We start from the raw sequence: 24,359 nt of genomic DNA on the forward strand, positions 1-24,359 counted from the left end.
ACATGCCTGTGGCCGAGCACCACTTATAGACCCCATGGGTTGGGGCATGGCCCCTCTGCTGGAACCGGCCATGAGGGCCCGAAATCTTGCTGGCGGACCTTGGCCACAGGGCACCGATGCCCCACAGGTGAACCACACTAGTCGGCCCTGTGGGCCATAAATAAAATAAATAAGAAGGACACATTGGGCACACTTTATTGCAAATAGGCCGCCAGTAAGCAAAGCAAAAGAGAATGACAACATCTGGAAGACAAATAATAATAACCAGCAGAGGGAGCCGAAGAGCAAGAGACACCTGCAGGGTTAGGGGTTGTTTGGTTATTTTTATTCATGAACAGTGATGACTGTGCACCGATTGGTGCTTGAGGGTGCTTTGGTGCGTTTTTGGGTGCTTTAATGGTGCATTGATGCAGAGCAGACTGTCTCCCCCCCAGAAAGAACAATTACAGGTCCTGGGTTAGTTTTGTAAATAAAAATAGCGTCAGTGTAAATAATGCTTCCCACCGTCAGTGTATAGTTTGAAGACCATTCCGCAATTCGGTTAACTGTGGGCGTAAGTCTGTTAGGCAGGGTGCAATGGAGCAGCGGGACACATTTATTTATGTTTTAAAACTGTCGCACTCAGGGTCAGGTTAAAAGTAGAGGGAACTACACCTACGTGCCACACTAAGGTAAAAGTAATAGGCCCGGGACGTGCCTAAGGGGAGGAGGGTGCAGTGTTGTGGATATGAGAATGTTTTTTTATTTTGTTGTTGTGGTAAAATGTTGTTGTAAAAGGTTGTTGTAAAATATCACCCCTCCTCCCTCCGTTTGTGGTTGTATAAAGGTCAAAGGGCGTTTCCGTAGTTAGTCCATAAAACATACATGCAGGACACGATATATCCTTTCTTTTGACAGTTATATCCTTATTATGTGTATTAGCGTAAGGCTGTGTCTTCCATTAATTGAAATACTCCATTGCACCAGTGAAAGAGATAGATTCCCTTCATTCCCATTCCCAAAACCTCCATTCCCCCTCTCGTCACTGCTGAGCCCTCGATTACCAATTACCTCCGATCCAATTGCCGCCATTAACCACGAGGCATTGAGTCGGAGAAGAAAGGCGTGTCGCACCTCGTCAGAGGGGAGGAGGGGCGCGCCCGCCCGTCGTCATCCAGGGCGGAGCCCGAGGGTCGCGCGACCAACCAGGGCCGAGGTGAGCACCCCCGATGGGCGTGTCCAAAGCGCCGGGGGCGTGATCGCTGGGGGCGCTATAAAAAGGCAACCGGAAGTGGTTGAGGAGGAGAAGAAGAAAGAGAGATGCACTCTGGGTTGGTCGGAGAAAGAGAGAGAGAGGAGGAGTTGGTCGCACCGAGAAAGAGAGAGAGAAGAGTTGGTCTGAGTCGGTTGCAAAAGGAGGGTCAGTGGTCACAGTTGGTTGCGGTGGTGAGGAGTCGGTGGTGAAAAGCGAGTGAGACAAGTCCTGGGAACGCAGCGGACGGAGGCCGCAGCCGCAAGACCACCCAACCGCCAAAGGGGGCCTGAACGGCGGTTTGGAGCAGGGCCAAAGAGGAACGGCGGCTGCTGAACGCGCCGGTTGTGCTGCGGGACCCCCCTTGGACCTCTCCCTCTCCCTCCAGCCATCCACCTTCTGCCATTCCTGGCATCCCCCGCGTGAGTCAGCGTTCTGTTTGTTCTGTCCTGGGATAAGTTAAGCCTGTAGGTAAGCTAAATTTGCACTGTGTCACCTGCGTCTTATGTGTTGTAAATAAACTTGATTGCTCCTTTTTGCTTGTGTGTGTAAATAATAAACCCCATTACTCGTCTGTACGTCTTCTCGTTTTAATTCCTTTTCCTCTTACATTGCGTCGCTTTTGTCTTTTCCCTCATTGAGCAGCTAGGGTGCGATACGGCCAAAGTTCTGGGTGAATCGGGTGAGTTTTGTTAGGTCGCGGTTTTACACCACCGCTCGGTCTATAACATCCAAACCGCGATCTGTAACAATATATATATATATATATATATATATATATATATATATATATATATATATATATATATATATATATATATATACACTGTATATATATATATATACTGTATATATATATATATATATATATATACTGTATATATATATATATATACACACTGTATATATATATATATATAATAGTCCGTGGGCAATGACCTTTACAATGACATGGGTGTTATGGATTTTGGTTGAGTCGTTTAAAGGAAAATAGTCAGTAATAAAAGCAATGGCCTGTGCAACCTTTCCAGTAAAAGCCCTGCTTCAGGGTATGACACATAGTTATTTTGGCGGTGTATCGACAACAGACTGTTGTCAAAATCGCTGAGGCCTATGTGTACAGTGATCCTCATAAGGCCCAAGGTGCATATCAGCTCAAACTTTAAGATATTTGATGATATTTTTTCGAGTCGTTTTATCCTGACGTAAAAATTTCGAGAGAGAGTCTGGCAATTGTGATTAAGACAGGTCTGAAGATGTATTGGCTTCGTATAGCAGTAGACACCAGAATGGCGGCTGTATAATCTTTCAGGTTAAAATTGTGTGTGGAGTCAGGCCAGCTGTCAACCAATGTGTGGAATGGAATGTTCCGTACAGACGGGCGAACAAGAAAATTATTATGTCGATTACAAGCTGGGGTACCCGGCATTGCCTGTTGCTGTTCTAATTGTGTTGGCATTTTGAATGAATCAAATTTTGGATCATAACCCACTATTTGGGCTATCTTGGTATTCTTGTATATTTATACAGTCGTGGAAAAATATTGCCACCCTTGCACTTTTTTCAAATAATGCACCATTTCTTCCAAAAAATTGTTGATCGGTTGGTGGATAGGCGTGCAGTAGTCGACTGTTGATTTGCTGGGTGGGGGAGAACCAGTTGCAGAGGTGAAACCCCCTAGCCCAGGCACAGGCTGCAGGCCATTGCCATGCCATGCAGGCACCAGGCACAGACCGATCACAGACAACGCAGTTGTTCGTGAGCTACTGAAGCGTTCCGAGGCAGCAACTGCTGAGGTGGGTCAGAGATGGGTCCTGAATACATTTGATCTGGGTGTCTGCATGAAAGCCCTTCCCATCATCTGGCGCTGGCCAAATGAATTTGCTAGTCATGTAGTAACGATTGGACCCTTCCACACATCCATGAACTACATCGGGATGCTCACTGGACACAAGATGCGTGGTTCTGGATATGCAGAGATTCTCTTTGAGGCACAACTAGTAACAAGTGGATCTCTCAAAGGTGTTCTCAGTGGAAAGGCCTACGCAAAGTCCCTCTTTTGCCTCAAAACAGTGTGTGAGGCAATGGAGAGGCTGTTGATGGAGAGATTCACTGAGGAGGAGAACATCATGATCTCTGACCCTGCTGTGCTTCTCAGAATGACCCAGTCTTGCAACCGAGAGCACCTCGATGAAGCCCTCAAAGACCCCTCAACTCTACTCCTCATCAAAAATTTGCATAAAATTTGCATAATTTTGCATAAAATTTGCAGCAGTAATTTGCATAAAAATGGTATGTGGGACATTTTTTCAGCTTGGGGCCATAGCTAGTCATTTTCTACACATTTTTTCCAATCTAGAAACACTGATTAGAAGTATATCTCCGGGGGGTGCAGGGGGACCTAGTCTTCCTACTAGACTATTAAAAAATATTTTGGGATCCACATATGTATTTCTTTGGTTTGCAGTGGAACAAAAAAAAAATCTGATAAATTACTAAATCTTAGCTTATTCCACACAGAAATCCTAAAATGGGCCCGGCCAATATTTTTGGCACTTTTTAGAAGTTGTTAGAAATAATTAGATTTCAAGCAGGTGATTCTCCTTTACTTTGGAATTGAACTCACCTGTGGGGAGTTGCAGGTGCCTGCAATATAAAAATCACTCATTCAACCAGTTTGAATGGAGAAAAGGAGCCATTCTGCTGTTTTGTGTCACTGTGTGCCGCAATGAGCATGGAGAAAAAGAAAACCAGAGAATTGTCCAAGGAGGTCAGACACAAGATTGTAGTCAAGCATGGACAATATCAAGGCTACAAGTCCATCTCCAAAGACCTTGATGTTCCTGTGTCCACCGTACGCAATGTTATCATGAAGTTTAAGGCCGATGGCACTGTAGCCAACCTCCCTGGACATGGCCGCAAGAGACAACTTGATCGAAGATTGCAGTGAAGGATTGTTTGAATGGTGGACAAAGCACCTCGATCAACTGCCAAACAGATTCAATCTGACCTTCAGACACAAGGTACGACAGTTTCAACTCGATGAAATGTGGTTCTGTGGTGGGATACCCAGGAGGACTCCACTGCTGAGAGAGAGACATAAAGCCTGATTTGACTGGATTGTCCAAAACACACCTAAACAAGCCAAAATCATTTTGGGAGAATGTCCTGTGGACTGATGAGACCAAATTAGAGCTTTTTGGTAAAGCACATCATCTCTATGTTTACAAAAAACAAAATGAAACCTTCAAATAAAGGAACACTTTCCCTACAGTCAAACATGGAGGAGGTTCAGTGATGTTTTGTGGTTGTTGTGCTGCCTGTGGCACAGGGTGCCTTGAATGTGTGCATGGCATCATGAAATCAGGAGATTACCAAGGCATTTTGGAGTACAATGTTCAACCCAGTGTCCTAAAGCTGGGTCTCCATCGACGGTCATCGGTCTTGCAGCACGACAATCACCCCGAACCCACTTCAAAAAGCACCTAGAAATGGTTCAAGACAACATGCTGGACTGTTCTGAAGTGGCCAGCAATGAGTCCAGATCTAAATCCCATTGAACACCTGTGGGGAGATCTGAAAACAGCAGTTGGGAGAAGGTACCCTTCAAATCTGGGAGAACTGGAGCAGTTTGCACAAGAAGAGTCGGCCAAACTGCCAGTAGAGAGGTGTCGGAAGCTCATTCATGGCTATTGGAAGCGCTTGACTGCAGTTATTTTGTCCAAAGGCCGTGCTACCAAATATTAAGTCTAGGGTGTCAATAATTTTGTCAATGCCATTACTTTTTATTTTTGATTTGAAAGGATATATTAAGTTCTGAATCAAAAGCAAAGTGAAATAAAGAATTGTGGAGACCAAATACTTTTGTCAATTTCAACTTATTTTTAGAGAAAATTGTGAGTTATTTGAAAAAAGTGCAAGGGTGCCAATATTTTTGGCCACAACTGTACGAGCAAGGATTGATCTGTGGATTATTAATGTTTAATTATATCATGCATAATGTTTCAATATTTTTGCTTTTCTCCCCTGTCTTTGCTCTGATTCTGATGGCTACCCCCATTTTCCCCACAGAGGGCATGGCAGAGCAGGATCCCACTGTAGAGCAGTTGGCAGCAGTAGCTGCAGAGAATGCGGATGAGGAGCAGTTGGTGAACTACAAGCCTCCAGCGCAGAAATCCATTCAGGAGCTCCAGGAGTTGGATAATGATGACGAGAGCTTGCGCAAGTACAAGGAGACTCTTCTTGGCAGCAAACCAGCGATTCTAGCTGGTCAGTCGACTGTTTTGTATTTATTACTTGCAAAATCGAAGATTTTTCAAGTATATTGGTCGGTTGCGTTTGTGGTTCTGTCTGTCTGTCTGTCTGTCTGTTTGTTTGTTTGTCACCTACAGGTCACAATTTTCAACCGATCTTCACAAAACTTCACCAAAAGGCAGAGTTGGTCAAAAGCAAGAAGCCTATTGTTTTTGGGGTCAAAAGGTCAACATAGGCCAAAGGTCACCAACTTTGCTAAATTTCTAAAATCCTCAATTTTCATCCGATTGACTTGAAATTTGAAGAGGATTTGCATATCTGGTCACTGAATTCAACCACCAAGTATATTTGAGGTCAACATAGGCCAAAAGGTCAACATAGGCCACATTTCTAAAATCCTGAATTTTCATCCGATTGACTTGAAATTTGAAGAGGACTTGCATATGTGGTCACTGAATTCAACCACCAAGTATATTTGAGGTCAACATAGGCCAAAAGGTCAACATAGGCCACATTTCTAAAATCTTCAATTTTCATCCAATTGACTTGAAATTTGAAGAGGACTTGTATATTCGGTCACTGAATTCAACCACAAATTATATATTTTCGGTAAACATAGGCCAAAAGGGTTCGATAGGGTTCCACGCAAAGTATTGACATGGGCATTCAGGAAGGTAGAAGTGGAGGAATGGTTGATCAGAGTAGTGATGGCAATGTACAAAAGAGCACGCACAGCTGTAAGGACGAAGGACGGGAACAGTGGTGAGTTTGAGGTGAAGGTGGGAGTGCATCAGGGGTCGGTACTAAGTCCACTACTATTTGTAGCTGTGATGGAGGTGCTGGCTCAGAACATAAAGGAGGGTTTACCGTGGGAGTTGTTGTATGTAGATGATCTGGTATTGATTGCGGAAAGTATGGATGGACTGAAGGAAAAGATGAACAAGTGGAAGGAATGTATGGAGTCAAAAGGTCTGAAGGTGAATATAGGAAAGAAGAAGGTGATGGCAAGTGGTAAAGCATGTGGTGAGGTGGAAAGAACTGGGAAGTGGCCACGTGCTGTGTGCAGGAAGGGTGTCGGAGTGAACTCCATTCAATGTACAATGTGCGCTGAGTGGGTTCATCAAAAATGTAGTGGTCTGAGAGGGTCATTAACCAGTGTGGCAGCTACATTCAAATGTAAGGTGTGCACAGAGGGAGCTGCAGATGGAGGAAATGTTGAGTTGGATCTTGGAGACGGCGTGAAGCTGGAAGGTGTGAAAACATTTTGCTTCCTTGGAGACATGCTGAATGGAGAAGGTGGATCAGACACGGCAACGGTTGCTAGAGTGAGATGTGCATGGAAGAAGTTTCGGGAACTGAGTGGCGTGCTGATGAGGAGGGGAGTGTTGTTGAAGCTGAAGGGAAAGGTGTATGCTGCATGTGTGAGAAGTGTTATGATTTATGGGAGTGAGACATGGGTCATGAATGTAGAGCAGCAACGAAGGCTGGAAAGGGTGGAAATGCGAATGGTTCGGTGGATGTGCGGAGTATCGTTGAGAGAGAGGAAGACAAATGATAAATTGCGAAAGATGATGGGAATAGGGCCTGTGATTGATGCTGTGAAGAGGAACAGGTTGAGATGGTTTGGTCATGTGTTGAGGAAGGATGAAGGTGACTGGTTGAGAAGAGTGATGGAAATGAATGTAGAAGGAAGTCGAGGACGGGGAAGACCGAGAAAGACTTGGCTAAAGATGGTGGAAGAAGGAATGCGGGCAAGGGGGTTAACAAGGGGAGATGCAGAAAATAGGGCAAAATGGAGAAGATTGTCATGGGGACCGCAAGGCTAACCCCCGCTCTAGCAGGGAAAATGGCCTTAAAATGCATGTTGTTTGTTGTATAGGCCAAAAGGTCAACATAGGCCGAATTTCTAAAATCACCAATTTTCATTTGATTGACTTGACATTCTAAGAGGATTTACATATATGGTCACTGAATTCAACCACCAACTATTTTTGAGGTCAACATAGGCCAAAAGGTCAACATAGGCCAAGTTTTTCAAATCCTCAATTTTCATCCGATTGACTTGAAAATTGAACAGCATTTGCACATTGAGTCACTAAATAGGGAAACTAACTATTTTGAGGTCAAAAGGTCAACTCAAGGTCAACCTTCCAAAATCATTTTTCATCTGAAAAATCGTCACTTTTCTTCCTATTGACCCAAGCTTTGATCAAGATTGTCAATTTTAATCTTGATGAAATGGACAATTTGCTGTATCAATGGAATTTTTTTTCTTTGGGGTGGGGGCGGATTTTGCAAGTATCGTGCTCCGCATGACGTCTTCTTGTTTATTTATTTTTGGTTTCCAAAGTCTCGGCTTATGGAAGAGCTAGAATTCTGAATTGCTCAGAAAGAAACAGTACAAGCAAACAGTAGAGAGAGAAGGGGGCAGGGTGGGGGGCACCAACAGCGAAGCTGAATGACAAAATAGAGGGAGACTTTGACAAACAATGGGTGTGGGGAGGAATTGGAGGCAGGGAAGTACGCATGGGGTGGACAGGATGGATACGGAAGGAAACTTCAGGAAGGAAAAACTGGAGGGAAGAATAGGATTGAAGAGGATGTGGAAATTGGTTCTACAGGTGGTGGTGGGTGGGGAGGAGAGAACAATGAATGAGTGGAGGTGATCAGTGATCCTGGATATAGGTAGTTTCACCAGAAGGGGGTTGATGGTGGACCATGTGTGCCCTGGAGAGAGGGACAAAGCACAGAGCAGAGGGTGCAATACCAGAAAGGAGGCGGTAGAAGACAGAGAAACCTCCGACCTATCTGCAATAGATAAATGATAGGCCCATATACTCTGCTTCATCATGGGAGATTCCAATAATCTTTAAGGCCTTGGTTTCCACAGCGTCAGGCAGAGTTTTGAAGCAAAGGTGTCAACCCAAAGCGGGGAGCAATACTTCATCAAGCTGTGGTTGAAGGCTTTTTTTTAATATAAACTCAGGTGTGCCAAGACAGGCCTTTGTACGACGCAGGATGCCCTGTGGACTGCTGGCTTTGCAGGCCAACTTTGAAATGTTCTTTCCCCAAGAAAGATCGTGGCTGACAGAATGAGACCCAGGAGTTTGAGTGAATAAACTTCCTTGAGAAAATTGCTCAGAAAATAGGAGAGGGCTTGCCAGACGGTCCTTTCGGAGAGAGATAATGAGAGTGGGAGATTTGTCAGGATTGAAATACATATTCCAAGTGTTTGATCAGCTTGTGATTTTGTCATGGTCTGAAGAGAGGAAAGAAGCTGCATCCTGCCTGTCTGAAGGATGAGGGATGTCATGGCAAAGGGTGGAGTACTCTGGAGTCATCAGCAAGTAGATAATGGGGATTTTCCAGACCGTCTGGGAGATCATTGATGAAGATCAGGAATATAACTGGCTCCAGAACACTGCCTTGGAGTACTCCAGCCTTGACAGGGAGAGGAGATTAAATGATTCCAGTGGGTGCCACGTTGGCTACGAGAGTAGAGGTGGTCATTCAGTCATGTGTGGAGTTGGCTTTGTTGGATGTCATAGGTAGAGTTTGGAGAGCAGGGCAGGATGCCAAACTATAATCCAGACAGACGGCCCTGATCTGATTCCTGACGTTAAGGCCCTCCATCCATTGTTGGGTGAGTAGAAGCAGCATGTTCAAGGTGGAGTGACCTTGTCTGAAACCAAATTGGTGATCTGAGATGATGTTGTTGGAGAAAAGGAACGATTTCATATAAACTGCGATGATGGAATCCATGACATTCTGATGATTGGAAGTGAGCTAGTAAGTCTGTAGTTAACGGGATCAGTTTTTGCACCTTGTTATGTAATACAGTCATGTTGTCTGATTTCAAAGCAAATGCAAGATTACTTATGGGAGAAATGACCGGGTGACAAGGGCAGAAAGAGGATTTGCAGGAGCAACTGACATGTGAGCTGATGTCTGGTCCAGTAGCAGAGTCAGTTGAGAGTTGAAATAACCTTCTTCGCTTTCTCAGATGCAATAGACGTGGTCCAGCATCAGTTGGGTATGACTAGGAAGAGTAGGCATACAGAGTAAGGGGTTGGGGATTCAATATTTGGAAGCAAACCCAGAATTGAGGTATTTGACCTTCTCACGAATGCAGTCTGCTGTGGTTTCATTTGAAGCGAGGGTAGAGTTGTATGGGGAGCATACACCAGAGACAAACTTAACAAGGCACCGCCAGGTTTTCAAGAAGGGAGACCAGTTTGAAAGTTCATTCCTGAGGTTGGACAGATGTTGTTTTCTGGTTCTCCTGAGAGTGGAAACAGTTGTTGCGGACTTTTTGGAAAGCGATGAGATTGCCTTCAGTTGGGTTTGCCTTCCAGGAAGAGAAGGCAAGTTGTTTCAGAGCAACTGTCTCACCACAGGATTCAGTATACTATGAGTGGGAAAAAGGGTTGGATAACTGAAGATGAGATGGGAATAATCTGTGTATGAGAGAGCAGGTTTCTGTGGAGAAATTCCCAAGCTGAGTTAATTTCAGGGGCAGTAGCTGTAAGAGAGGAGTCCTGATGAAGGTGGCTTAGATAGATGGCTGCTTGCAGACCCTGCCAATCTGCCTCTTACGCACAGATTAATCTTCCCTGCCAATCTTCACTACTCACTGGTGCTGAGGCAGCTCACTGAGAATAGGTGGAGATATGTTGACTCTCGCAAGCATATGATCAGATGAACCAATTGGAGCAGAGGAAGAGCAAGAGATATTTGCGGGGAAGTTAGTCAGCACCAACTCCATAAGGGAGGATTTTTCCCATTGGGAGAAATCCCGATGGGAAAGCTTACAGATTGAATCAGTCCCATGGAATCACAGAAGTCCTTTGCTGAAGTGTTATGGCTGTTGAGAGAGGTACCAATCCCCAGGCAATTCGCATGGTGCCAATTGAAATCAGCACATATGATGAAGAGAGAGTTTTGGTTGTTAAGGAGGAATCAATTTTGTAGAATTTGGAGCTGAAATGAGATCATAATTAGAAAGGAGAGGGCTATAAAGATTGGGGGAGTGGCAAGGTGAGAGGAGGGAGATAATGTATGATGAAATGGGAGAATAGGTGTGGTTGTTTGGAAGGTTGAGATTGGAGGATATTAGCTTGTAGGTATAGTACAAGGCAGAGTTGTTGACTTGGACTCGAGTCACATTCAAGTCGCAAAATTTGTGTTTATAATGGCTTGTTGACAGTGTTTGGAAAATAATCGTTGAATAAACATAGAATTAAAACGGGGTTTAAAATCAATGGTAAATGATTTTCAGTCGGTTGTGTGCCCAGTTCAGTCAATGACAACATATAAATACCGTGTTCATGTCCATGTGCAGAGTGCCAGCCCTCACGGGTGCCTGGTTGCATGCCGTTCGCCGCTAAGGTGAAAGTCAGTGTCCACTCTCCGGACAGCACACAACACCCAAGTGGCAAACACCAGTCTTACCAACATGGGGAACACAACTTTGTTCAAACCAATAAACTAACATTGAATGCTAATTGGCTATACGTGTCCACCATTTTTTTTTTTTTTTTTTTGTATACAAGATCGAGGCTCGTGTAAGAGCTAGCACATTAAACACATATTAGCACATAAAACACAAAAAACATAAACGGACACATAAAACAATAAAGGGAGGGGGAGACGAGATGGGGAGAGAGATGGAAGCACACAAGCACAACAGTAGAGCACATGGACATCGGGAGATCTGTTCGAAGGGAGAGGGCTGGAGGGGGAGGGGGAGGGGTACGTGGTATAAAACAAATTGACACTACAAGGAATTTCAGGAGTGAGGTCGGAGATTGAAAGATGTGGATTTGAGGTGTATTAATGGGGGAAGATAACATATGGTGGTGAACAGCTGTTTTAAAGACCTGGAGGGAGGAGTGAGATTGAAGAAAGTGTGGGAGTTTGTTCCAGATGTGGGGAAAAAGAGTGAAGGTGAGCAGAGATTCTTGATTTTGGCAGTTTCACCAGAAGAGGATTGCTGGCAGTTCTTGTGCATTCTGCAGGAATATTTGCAATATTTTGTTTAAATATAATATTTAAACACAAGCTGAGGTTACTGACTAGTTTCATGTACATATATTAATTAGTCGGTACACTAGATATGAGAAGTAAATAAAACAATTTTATTTTTGCTGGGAACCAACCCAAAAATGTCCACTGGACAAAGTTGGTACAACTTGAGTTGAACATCTGTTCAGAACATACATTGCAATAAATTAAGCCCTGTGTCTTAATTCCTTGATGGCTTGTATTCACTCCAATGTTTATAAGTAAATGTGGGACTTGATACAGGGCTTCATTCAAATTTGTCATAACTTGAAGTAATGTGACAGTGACTTGAGACTTCACTTGAGACTTCACTTGAGACTTCACTTAACTCGAGACTTCATGAGACTTGACGAGACCTGACAAGACAAGACAAGACATGACTTGACTTGACTTGACTTGACTTGACTTGACGAGACTTGACTTGACTTGACTTGACGAGACTTGACTTGACTTGACTTGACGAGACTTGACTTGACGAGACTTGACTTGACGAGACTTGACTTGACGAGACTTGACTTGACGAGACTTGACTTGACGACTTGACTTGACGACTTGACTTGACGAGACTTGAGACTTGCTCTCAAATACTTCAGACTTTGCTCAAGTAACTTGTTGACATCTCTGGTATAACATCTTCCTTATTCTCCTTGCCAGAGAAGAAGGTATTGCATTTGAGTCCATTTGTTTTTTATTTGTCTGTGCAAAACGTGAGTATGTGTATTAATTGCATTAGACCCTTTCTAACCACGAGACCTCTCATGACCCCTAAAACACTTTTGAACCTTTACAACCCTGAGACCCATTAAGACCACAAAGACTCTAAGGACCATGAAGAGTCAAACACCCTAAGATCCTTAAAACTCTTCGGACCTCTAAGATCCCAAGAGCCTTTAACACTCCTAAAACACTTTGTCTTAAAACCCAAATACCCAAAGGACTTAGAGCCCCAAAGGACAAAACCACACACGTCCTGGTGAGGGTCTGCCATCTCTGATTGCTCTTTCTTGTTTGCTTTTACAATCAGACGTTTCCAAAGGGAGAATTCAAAAGGGAATTGCTCTGTGCAAATTAAGGGTGTGCTCCTACATGGAGATGAATAAATGAATGAATGATCGTTTTAAGGCCATTTTCCCCGCTGGAGCAGGGGTTAGCCTTGCGGGCCCCATGACAATCATGGTTCCCTGTTTGAGGCAATGTTTTTATGGTCGGATGCCCTTCCTGACGCCAACCCTTGGTCGCCTCTTACAATGCGCAGGGATACGGTGTACCTATTCTAAACCGGGGTACACACCGTGATCATTCATCCCAGCAAGCTGGTACTCAATTTGCCGACCTCGGAAGGATGACAGGCTGAGTCAACCCCCCTGGCATTAATTCTACATGGAGATGCACGCGTGAAATGTGCTGAATACTTCTGGAAGTATTATTTGTTTACTTGACTGTGGTAATGCCACAGTAATAATTACGAAACTGATGAGGTAATGCCTGACAAGACTGACACAGGAAATGCCTGACTGACAATTGGAACAGGCCACGCAAGATACCCACAGGGCAACTTACTGGCCCTTTGATTATTTGTTTGGATTGAGAATACCAGGGTGCATTTGCTGCACTCTTTTTTGGGCTTGCTTGACCTTTAGTCTTCGATTTGTAAGTGTGGCTGGCTCTTCGGGTAAATGTTTGATGTACAGAGACCCATGGAGAGTTCAATTGGGGTTGAGAGGGATGGATGGAGAAAAGGTTATTGGCAAAAGAGTCAGTGTTGCCTTTGACGTAGACTTGAATTGCTTTCCTGAATTTTGTCTTCTTTTTATTAATTTATTTATTTATTTTTAGTCGCCTTTGTGGTCATTGAATGCTGCACAAGCAAACACAGTAGCATTGCTATTTTTTTTGTGTTTTTGTTCATTTTGTTTGTTTATTTATTTCCATCAAAATATCACACAACTGTTTCAGCCACACCCATTACTGACGGATATATATAATCAAGCACACAGCAATGCAATCTCCATAGACAAACATTGGCAGTAGAATGGGCCATACTGAAGAGCTCAGTGACTTTCAACGTCGCACCGTCGTACGATGTCACCTTTCCAACAAGTCAGTTTGTCAAATTTCTGCCCTGCTAGAGCTGCCCCGGTCAACTGTAAGTGCTGTTATTGTGAAGTGGAAACGTCTAGGTGCAACAACAGCTCGGCCGCAAAGTGGTAGGCCACACAATCTCACAGAACGGGACCGCCGAGTGCTGAAGCATGTAGCACGTAAAAATCGTCTGTCCTCGGTTGCAACACTCACTACCGAGTTCCAAACTGCCTCTGGAAGCAACGTCAGCACATCTGTTCGTCGGGAGCTTCATGAAATGGGTTTCCATATTACTGCCCATGATTTTGGAATGAGATGTTCGATGTTCGGGTATCCGCATACTTTTGGTCATCTAGTGTATATACAGTGCATTCAGAAAGTATTCAGACCCCTTCACTTTTTTCACATTTTGTTATGTTGCAGCCTTATGCTGAAATGGTTTAAATTCATTTTTTCTCTCATCAATCTACACTCAATACCCAATAATGACAAAGAGAAAACAGGATTTTAGAAAGTTTTGCAAATTTATTAAAAAGAAAAAACTGAAATATCACATTTACATAAGTATTCACACCCTTTGCTATGACACTTGGAATTTAGCTCAGGTGCCTCCCATTTTTCTTGATCATCTTTGAGATGTTTCTACACCTTGATTGGAGTCTACCTGTGGTAAATTCAATTGATTGGACATGATTTGGAAAGGCACACACCTGTCTATATAAGGTCTCATAGCTGACAATGCATATCAGTGCAAAAACCAAGCCAAGAGGTGGAAGGGACTGCCTGCAGAGCTCAGACAGGATTGTGTCGAGGCACAGATCTGGGGAAGCCTACAAAAAATATTCTGCTGCATTGAAGGTTCCCAAGAGCAGTGGCCTCGATCATTCTTTAATGGAGGAAGTTTGGAACAACCAGGACTCTTCCTAGAGCTGGCCGCCCGGCCAGACTGAGCAATCGGGGGAGAAGGCCTTGGTAATAGAGGTGACCAAGAACCCGATGGTCACTCTGGCTGAGCTCCAGAGATCCTGTGTGGAGATGGGAGAAACTTCCAGCAGGACAACCATCACTACAATACTCCACCGATAAGGGCTTAATGGCAGAGTGGCCAGACGGAAGCCAAACAGTTCAATCTTGGTTTCGTCAGACCACATAATCTTGTTTCTCACAGTCTGAGAGTCCTTTAGGTGCTTTTTTGCAAACTCCAAGTGGGCTTTCATGTGTCTTTCACTGAGGAGAGGCTTCCGTCTGGCCACTCTGCCATAAAGCCCAGATCGGTGGAGTGTTGCAGTGATTGGTGTCCTTCTGGAAGTTTCTCCCATTCCGCCCCCCCCCCCCCCCCCCTGCCCCTTTGGATCTTTCCACCTTGGAAAGATTTTAATCGCCAGGAACGCAACATTTGGTGTCAAGAGTGTAGGATTCGAACGTAGCGGACACTCGCTGTCCGAAGGTTGCGAGTTCGACACCGGCTGAGGGCAAATTGCGCCCAGCATTCGGATTTGAAATTTTTCAGAGGTTGCCAAATTTTGTTGCAGTAAATTGGCGTACCAAGCGCAACATCGCGTTTTTTGAAAAAATTTAATATATATTTTTTCCTGAGGTACAAATACGCGCGTGGGCGAACTGCTTTCTCACCGCAGATGGCGGAAGCGAGTGAGATGGTTGTGCGGGTTGGGGATGCTGGAGAATTTGGAAGTGAGCCGGGGATTGAGGGGTGTGAGAATAGGAGTGAAACCTCCCCCATGCCATGCATGCTTCCCATGGGGGAGTGGGGAACAATGGGAACGGCCGCGATACCCGACCAGGCCTGGATGCAAAGCTTAATGGAACGATGGGCTGAACAATTAGGTGGTCAAATTAATGGATTGAAGGGAGAGATGAATGGAATGAATAACAAAATGGATGCTCAGAGTGAGCGATTGGAAAACAAAATGGAGGAACAAAATAATGAAATGAAGGGAATGAGTGAGCAAATTAATGACCAAACTGACAAAATTTATGGATGGACGAGTGAATTGAAGGAAGCACAAAAGAATGATACCGTTGGAGCACAGGAGAAGAAGCCCTGGGTGGCAGAATTTGAAGCAAAACGGGGGGAGTTAACAGTGGGAATGGAAGAGTTTGAGACCCAAGCTGATGCGCTTGGGGCACAGGAGAGGGAAAAATTAAATGGGGAATGTTTGGAGGTAAATGGGGAGTGTTCGAATGTAAATGGGGGAAACTAATTTAAATGGGGAATGTTTGGCTGAGGAAGACCTGGAAGGTTGTCAGGCTGGTGTGGATGCTGCAATGCACCAAGAGGGATAGGAATTGGGAATTGTGCAGTGCACCAGGGTGGTGGTGTGGAGCAACAGGGGGTAAGAATATTGGAAGTCCGTTTAACGGAACCGGACTGGGTATGTATAAATGAAGACCTTTTGGGGCCAGAATTGATTGGGGATGATTATGTGAATGAATCTGGACCGGAGCGGCTGGACACCTGTGACAGTCTCATCAGGGAGGAGGTTGCTCAGGTCCAACAGAGTCTGGGGGATGAGGTGAGTCGGTCCATCGAATATCCCCAGGATGAGGTTGAAATGACCGAGGGGACCCTCACCACAAGCAACAACCTCACCCCCCTCCTTCCCCCCCCCCCCCCCCCCGCGTGTATTAACTCCACCACATTTGATGAACACCTTGGAGTAACAGCTTGTCCGGCTTATCCGTTCCTTGGAAATATTTCAATCGCCAGGAACGTGACAATATCATTTGTGGTCCTATCTCTCATTGGTGGAGAATCACTTAAATTGCGGTATCCAGATCTGCCAAAATCTAACCAATTCGTCCTTGTCACATGCCCAACCTGTCCACCGAGTTTCGGCCGAATCTGTTCATAAATTTTTGAGATATCTTGCTCACAGACAAACAAACAGACAGACAATCTAAACTCACAAACAAGGGTGAATACATAACATCTGTCCACCTTCGAAGGTGGAGGTAAAAAAATGTGTAGGTATCGAAGGACCTTACATATTTTCTGCTACCATCCCAAACTTGTTTGGATACCTTTTGGATTATATCTCTGTGATTTACTTAGTAGATTTCATGTTCTCGCGAGTAGATTGCATGTGTAACTTCTTATTTGAAAGATTGAGAGGGGAGGGAGCGTGTTTGTGTAATGGCTTTGCCTTTTGGAATACTGTACTTGTTTTTAGTTCAAGCATGACATGAATTTCCTGGTAGGAAAATGGGAGCTGGCTAGCCTGGCTTTTGTTGATTTGATTTAAGGAACAATGATTGGGTTGTTCAGGATATGTAAAAAGCTAACCTTTTTCTATTTGTATTTTCATTACTTGGCCCATGTGTACCATATTGATACATTAGTGTTTTAAATCTTCCATGATGCTTAAAATAAACATTAATCCTTCCTTCCTCCGCTTTCCACTTTGATGTCGTTTTCTTTTAGACCCATCACTGCCGAATGTTCAAGTGATGCGCCTTACTTTGGTTTGTGACACTGCACCAAAACCCCTCTCCATCGACCTCACCAGTGAGTATCTTTGCCTCATTACCCTGCGCTCCCGAAACGAAAAGCGGGGTTAAGCAATCGTTTGAGTACGTGTGCTGGATGTGTGCATTTTAATAATCCATTTTCTCGGCAACCGTTGGTCTGATTGACATGAAATTTTACCGTAGGAGCGCCTGTGCCTGTAGATTTTTTTGATGATAATTATGACTTCATAGGTCACGTGGTACGTACGCCATCTTGAAAAAACGTTACACCTCTATCTCCCAAAACGCTGAATGGAAAAAATTAAAACATGGCTCATTGTCAATGTACACCCCATGGGGAATAAGTTATGTTAATGATGATGTCATAGGTGCCTCCATTATGACATCATAATTCGACAAGTACAACGGTTGATCTGATCAGTATGAAAAAATACATTTCCTCTGTAACTGTTAGTCCAATGAACACGAAATTTTCAGAATATGAGCGGCTCCTCCTGTAGAATTGTTTTAATGATAATTATGATGTCATTGGTCACGTGGTACAGGCGCCATCTTGGAAAAAATCGAAAAAAATTGCACCTCTATATCTCATAAACCACTCCATGGAAAAAAATTGAAATATGGCTCAATGGCTAGCACTCCCCTTGGGGAATAAGATATGCTAATGATGATGTCATCAGTACCGTAATAATGATGTCCAAATTTGGCAAGTACAACACTTGATTCAATCAGTATGAATTTTTTTTCTCTACAATTCTTGGACTGATTGACACGAAATTTTCACCATAGGAGCGCCTCCTCCTATAGAATATTTTAATGATAATTATGACGTCATAGTTCAGCGGTAAATGTGCCATCTTGCAAAAGCCGAGAAACTTTGCCCCTCTATCTCCAATCCTGCTCCATGGATTAAAAAACAGAAGAGTTGGCTTGCACCAAGTCCTTCTCAAGACTTCGCAGGGTAAGTATTCGATGAATACCATCTAGTTTGACACTGCATCTCACCCTGCCTACCCAGAGATACTTTCTCCCACCATTGCTGCATCAAGCACCTACCTTGCTACTGACAATTGCAATACATTGGCCTTGACTGTATCGACGTTGCGGCAAGAAAGACTTTAACTGTTCTTTTCTGTCTAAAATGTGGTGCTTCTTGTCCACTGACTTGTTGTCCAGCCCCAAAGAGTGGGGAATTCAAACCGTACATCGATTAGAATTCTCCGAATCATCTCGTTATGTTGGTGATTTCTAAAGTAACAGATTTTCTTTGCAGGTGTGCATATCTGCTCATATATACACAAAGAATTAAGTTAAGCACCCCCCCCGTTTTTTTACAACCTCGCACATTACAAGTTTGTTGTCGTCAAAACAGTGTAATATACCCATGATATTGCTATATTTTCTGGAGAAGTGATATTATGGTCACATAAAAACATAACAATCATGCCGTTTTCAATATTTTATTCTGAATAATTTAAGGTGAAATTTTTTGGGAATTTTAGGCATATTTTCACCTCAATTTAAGTATGGAGCTATAGGTCCATCACGGACAGTGTGGATGACGTTTATGTTTTCTAACGTACAGTCATTGTTCTGAGAAGACCTCTAGCGATCTTTGCGTCAATAACGTGTGTAGGACCCACGTGATCGGATCACTGACTCAACCCTACGTCTCATAGACCCTGTAAGCCGTCGTATGCGTTGCTGTGGCAGGTTGAACCCCCTCGAGCACGTTTGGGACATGTTGGGACGACAAATTGCGAAGATGGTCCCTCCAATAGCCAATCTGGATGAATTGGAACGTGCATTACATCGGGAATGGAACAACCTGCCACAGCAACGCATACGACGGCTTACAGGGTCTATGAGACGTAGGGTTGAGTCAGTGATCCGATCACGTGGGTCCTACACACGTTATTGACGCAAAGATCGCTAGAGGTCTTCTCAGAACAATGACTGTACGTTAGAAAACATAAACGTCATCCACACTGTCCGTGATGGACCTATAGCTCCATACTTAAATTGAGGTGAAAATATGCCTAAAATTCCCAAAACATTTCACCTTAAATTATTCAGAATAAAATATTGAAAACGGCATGATTGTTATGTTTTTATGTGACCATAATATCACTTCTCCAGAAAATATAGCAATATCATGGGTATATTACACTGTTTTGACGACAACAAACTTGTAATGTGCGAGGTTGTAAAAAAACGGGGGGGGTGCTTAACTTAATTCTTTGTGTATATTTTGTTAAATAATCCTCTTCTGTTTGTAGAGATCCAATAATGTGAGCAAATAAATAAATAAATAATTTTGTGTTAACTAATCAGCCCTTCATCATCTTCCTCGAGTTGTGTATCCATCTGGCTTGTTATATCAAATTTGTTGCCAAGTAAGGTAATTAACGACTCTTCCTAAGCAAGGGTTTGCCCCACTTGGTTAGGCTTGGGTTCTGTTATCGTTTTAATTTATTGTGTATTAACTGTTGCTCTTCATTATATTTGGCAAGAGAGATTTGGCAGCATTTTAAAATCCCAATGATACATTTGCTAAGGAGGTAGAGGGGTAGACCTGATATTGTCACACTTGGTAATCATTGCGAACATCTTGACGCATTTTCACAATGTATTCCATTTAGCTATCATATGGGAACAGATAGCCAACAATGCTGTACCAAAAACCAAAAGCCTGTACCAAAAAGCTGAACAACTTGTGATGTTTAAAAGTAATAATGTGTGGACATTGATGTCATCAAAATGGTCACTCGAGTACCAACTTTGCACCAGCAGGCTTCTCGAGTGGTTTTATTTATACTTTTTTTTTCTTTTTTTTAACAAATATGTACGCTTTTACAACGCAGCCCCATTGAACAAGCACAAATCTGTCATTTTGACCACAAAGCATAAGTTACATGAAGTAGATTCTGAGTTTGCTATTCTGCCATGCAAAACCAGTTCGAGAAAACTTTTGTAATTATAATTGACTGGCAAAGCAAATTTTCTCATGTAACCACTTTCTCTTTGATATGTCGGTCGTAGTGGAGCTGCGAGCACACACAAGCGCACACACACACACACACTGATTATATGTGGTTATACACACACACACACACACACACACACACACAGATTATATGTGGTTATGCACACACACACACACACACACACACACACACACACACACACACACACACACACACACAAACTGTTAAAGGGCGAATGAGCTCCCTAAGGGAGCCAACGGCCATCCAGTAAGTAGATGGTGTCTCCTAAAAACACCCATCTGGTTGGACACTGTTTTTTGGGTAGTAGGTTGCAGACAGCAACCACCCAGGAGGGTATTCCCACTACTGTTCAGACTTAGGAGCGTTAAAGTAGTTTATGGAACCATCTTACACTCAGTGTGCACTCGGAACCATCTATATACGTGCGCAGTGTCAGGATTGCTGGTCTTACTTACTTTGTCTCACTTAAACTATATCTACCAACCTAGCTTTATTCTCTCTTCCTTACAAACAAACATCAGACACTTTTCTTACTTATTTTCACTCCTCACCTTTACATTCTCTCTATTTTATTTCTGTTTATGCGTTAATTATTTAAGGCTTGGCCTTGATGAGGCCTATATAGTTCGTGATTGGAGCCTTCAATATATATATATTGGTATTTCATTCAAAAATCTTCTCAGAAACCGACAACTGAAGCCACACACACTGGCACACATAAATAAATTGACGATCAAACTGACCATGTGACATCATGACCATGGCCTAACCTTAAGAGTCGTGCTCCTCATGGCCGTATCTTCCCCGTAAAGGGGGCACGGGCTCCCTCCACTAATCCCTTGTATTCACTAAAACGTATTTTCCTCACAAATTACACGACCAATTATGGACCAAATTTGGTACAATACATCAGAACATTCAGGTCTCATGGAGTTGTGCTCTCCATCTGGATCTGCCCCCTATAAGAGGCTGCAAAGGGGGGTTTGTTTTCAAATTTAGGTAATTTATTTTAAAATCTTATTGGAAACTGTGGGGAAATAGCTGTCCACGAGGCTATTTTTTGTTGCTTCACGTTTTTGACGCTTTGAGTTATTCTTCCGTTTTTAGTACTACTCCCATTGCAAATTATGAAAATAGCTTCCATTGAGGCATCTCTTTCATTCATTCTTCCTTTTGTATTGTGCAATGTTTTGCTTGCAAAATCTGTTATTTTTGAAGTGTGAAACAGCTGCACAAAAACAAATTTCAGGATTAAATCTCCTTTTGCCATTTCCCCTTTCTATTAATCTGGTGATCATGCTGTTTAACGGCTAACTGTTATTGCGGTCATTTTTATTTTTCCGGAACATTTTAAACTAATGAACCAATATCGACATAAACTTCTGCCTGTGTTTATACATTCTTAGTTAAAATTTAAATAACTGTGCTGCATTCACTTTTTACCCAACAGCAGTTATTGTTAAAAAAAAAAAACAACATTAAGGCCACTAGCCTCGTGTTTTGATGTTCCATCTCGTTTCTTGGCCCGTGTTCGACAGGTCTGCTTCTTCATTCATTCCTTGTTAAACTATCTTTTGTCACTCGGCCTTTTATATCTGGCTTAACAATCACTCCCCTCGATTCTTTCTTTCTTCTCAAAACGATGACAAATAATAACATGAAGTCCTTCACTATCACCACTCATTTTGAGCTTATTCCTTAAGTCGAGCTGTCCCAATATTGGGTTTTTTTCCTCATTAACCCTTTCTTCCTCCTTCCTCACTCTACGAAGTACCAACTTGAATCCTTTAAATGACATTTTTCTAATATTTAATATTCCCCTCGTTTCCAAACATGAACAGAAATAATTGTGTAATTTGTCCCTTGCGGGTGCCTCGCATGAACATTAAAATTTGCTGATTGACATGACCTGCTTCCTGTAACCGTGTGCAGTTGTATATTTTGGATGTGACGAGTGCTATGTGCTACTTCGTTCACCCTTGTATTGTAACAAAACAGAAAAACACAGCATATTTAGAAAATCTATATACAGACTTGGCATTTAATATGGAATATTTTTTTTGTGGGGGTGAACTTACTTTTCAAGATGTCTTAGAACCAAAAGTTCATTGGAATTATGTTGACATTATTCTATATTTTGTTAATGTGACCTTTAAAAGAAACAAAAACCACATTTGACATTTCGAAACAAAGAAGTTGATCCTTGAAAGTGATGTAAACTGATATCAAACTCAATTCATGGACAGTACTGTGTTAAACTTCTGTACGTTTTCCAGAAGTATCTCTTTATTTTGCACATTAGCCAAAACATTTTTTAACAAAAACAAAAGTTAAATTATGACTGGGATTACGGACAGTAACATTACAGTTCAGTACGTCGTGTAACCCCCACGAGCATTCAGGAGAGCACGTACACGTTGAGGCATGCTGTTCATGAGATTTGCCAAGGTTTGGACAGGAATCGCTTGCCATGCAGTGACAATAGCCTGCTGCAATTCACGCACAGAGGTCGGCTGCTGGTCCCAGTGGTCGATTTGACGCGTTAATTCTGCCCACAAGTTCTCTATCGGATTCATATCCGGGGACATGGCAGGCCACTCCATATGCTCTACACCACGGTCAGCAAGAAAGTGTTGGATCATGCGAGCACGATGAGGCCGTGCATTGTCATCTTGCAAGACAAAGTTTCCTCGAAAGGCTGCACGAGCAAATGGAAGCAATGCTTCTTCCAGAATGGCCCTGTACTTGAACTGGTTCAGGTTTCCATTCAGAACAACCAGGTCAGTTTTGCCCCCTGCATGAAAAGCAGCCCAAACGGTCACCCCACCACTTCCAGCTTGGACTCTTGGCACTATACAATCTTTGTTATAGGCTTCATGCACTTGTCTGCGCACTCGGATGCGGCCATCTTGACGATAGACCAGAAATCTAGACTCGTCACTGAAGATAACGTGATTCCAGTGTCCTGGCTGCCATTGACGGTGCTCTCTGGCCCACTGCAATCGGCGCTGGCGGTGTTGTCTGGTCAGGCGTGGCTTTCTCAGGGGATGCCTGGCACGACAGCCTGCTTGAACCAGTCGTTGGTTGACTAGCCTTCTGGATACAGGCACATTTGTCAGTTGCTGCCACTCAGTCCTAAGCCGGTTAGCTGACTTGATACGGCCATTGCGGACTAACCGGTGCAGCTGGTGATCATCCCTCCTTGTGGTTCTGCGGGGACGTCCTGGCCTCGGTATTGGAGTAGGGACACCCCTCTGAGCATTTCGTTTCAGGATCTTTTGACTTGACACCTGACCTTGAGTGATGCCATACTGCCGAGCAATAGCACGCTGTTTCATGCCGTAATTTCGTAAAGCCACCACTCCATGACAAACAGCATTGTCGAGTTGACGGACCATCTCCAGAGGAAGCGGCAATAACTTTTGGAGACGTGCAGCAGTTGTTTTCCACTAATACAGAACGCAACAACCCTTGTATACCCGACTGTGAAGCCAATCATCAAATGCACCTGTCCGTACATTTTGCCATGCCACCTGTGATATAATCCTGTTGTTGACTTATTGCTACGACAGACAATCAGTGACATGGTTCTTTTAACAAATAAATCACCAAAGTGTAAAAGAAACTCACCAGATTGATATACTGAGTTAAGAAAGTAAACCCAAGTCAAGAAAAAAAAAATATTCCATATTAAATGCCAAGTCTGTATATAAAACACAGTTTGTGTGTGTGTGTGTGTAATGTTACCGATAGACTCCTAAACGGAGAGGCTCACGAACTTGATATTTGGCACAAACATGGCCATTGAGCCTGGTACGAACATGGTCGACCTAAAAATTTATTTCATAATATTTTTTAACCATATTTTTACCTCGGCGCATTTCAGCGAGGAATATTATGACCGGAATGGCAGAGCAGCGCGCTGATTCGCTCAGAGTGATCACGTGATGTTCCAACTTTGCCGCCATAATCTTACAGTTATGCGTTCGCACGTAATTCAGTTTTTTCACATTTCAGCGAGGAACATTGCCATTCACACCACATAGGTTTTTTTTTCTTTCATCTTTAGATCCATATTTTTAGCCATAATGTAGCGAATGTAGCGTAACGTAGCGTAGCTAACGTAGCGTTAGCATAACGTCGCGATCCTTGCTCAGGATCTTCGTCAGGTTCGCGAGCGAGTTAGCCAAAACGTAAAAGTGAAAATATATCGAATTTTTTATTCATATTTA

General features: G+C 43.2%; 1 protein-coding gene across 3 annotated transcripts in view; it reads left to right on the forward strand.

Moving 5' to 3' along the window:
- The window catches only part of ARHGDIA (Rho GDP dissociation inhibitor alpha), a 115,753-nt gene that overhangs the window by 80,812 nt on the left and 10,582 nt on the right, over positions 1-24,359 (forward strand). For all 3 annotated transcript variants that reach the window (XM_068110484.2, XM_068110483.2, XM_078774259.1), the window contains exons 2-3: positions 5,303-5,500; positions 17,073-17,156. In XM_068110484.2, coding sequence (XP_067966585.1) covers positions 5,308-5,500; positions 17,073-17,156 — 277 coding nt within the window. In that variant the 5' untranslated portion in view covers positions 5,303-5,307. The remainder of the gene's footprint in view (positions 1-5,302; positions 5,501-17,072; positions 17,157-24,359) is intronic.

This window comes from Myxine glutinosa, chromosome 3 (assembly GCF_964187855.1).
Source record: "Myxine glutinosa chromosome 3, kmMyxGlut1.1, whole genome shotgun sequence".
NCBI lineage: Eukaryota > Metazoa > Chordata > Myxini > Myxiniformes > Myxinidae > Myxine > Myxine glutinosa.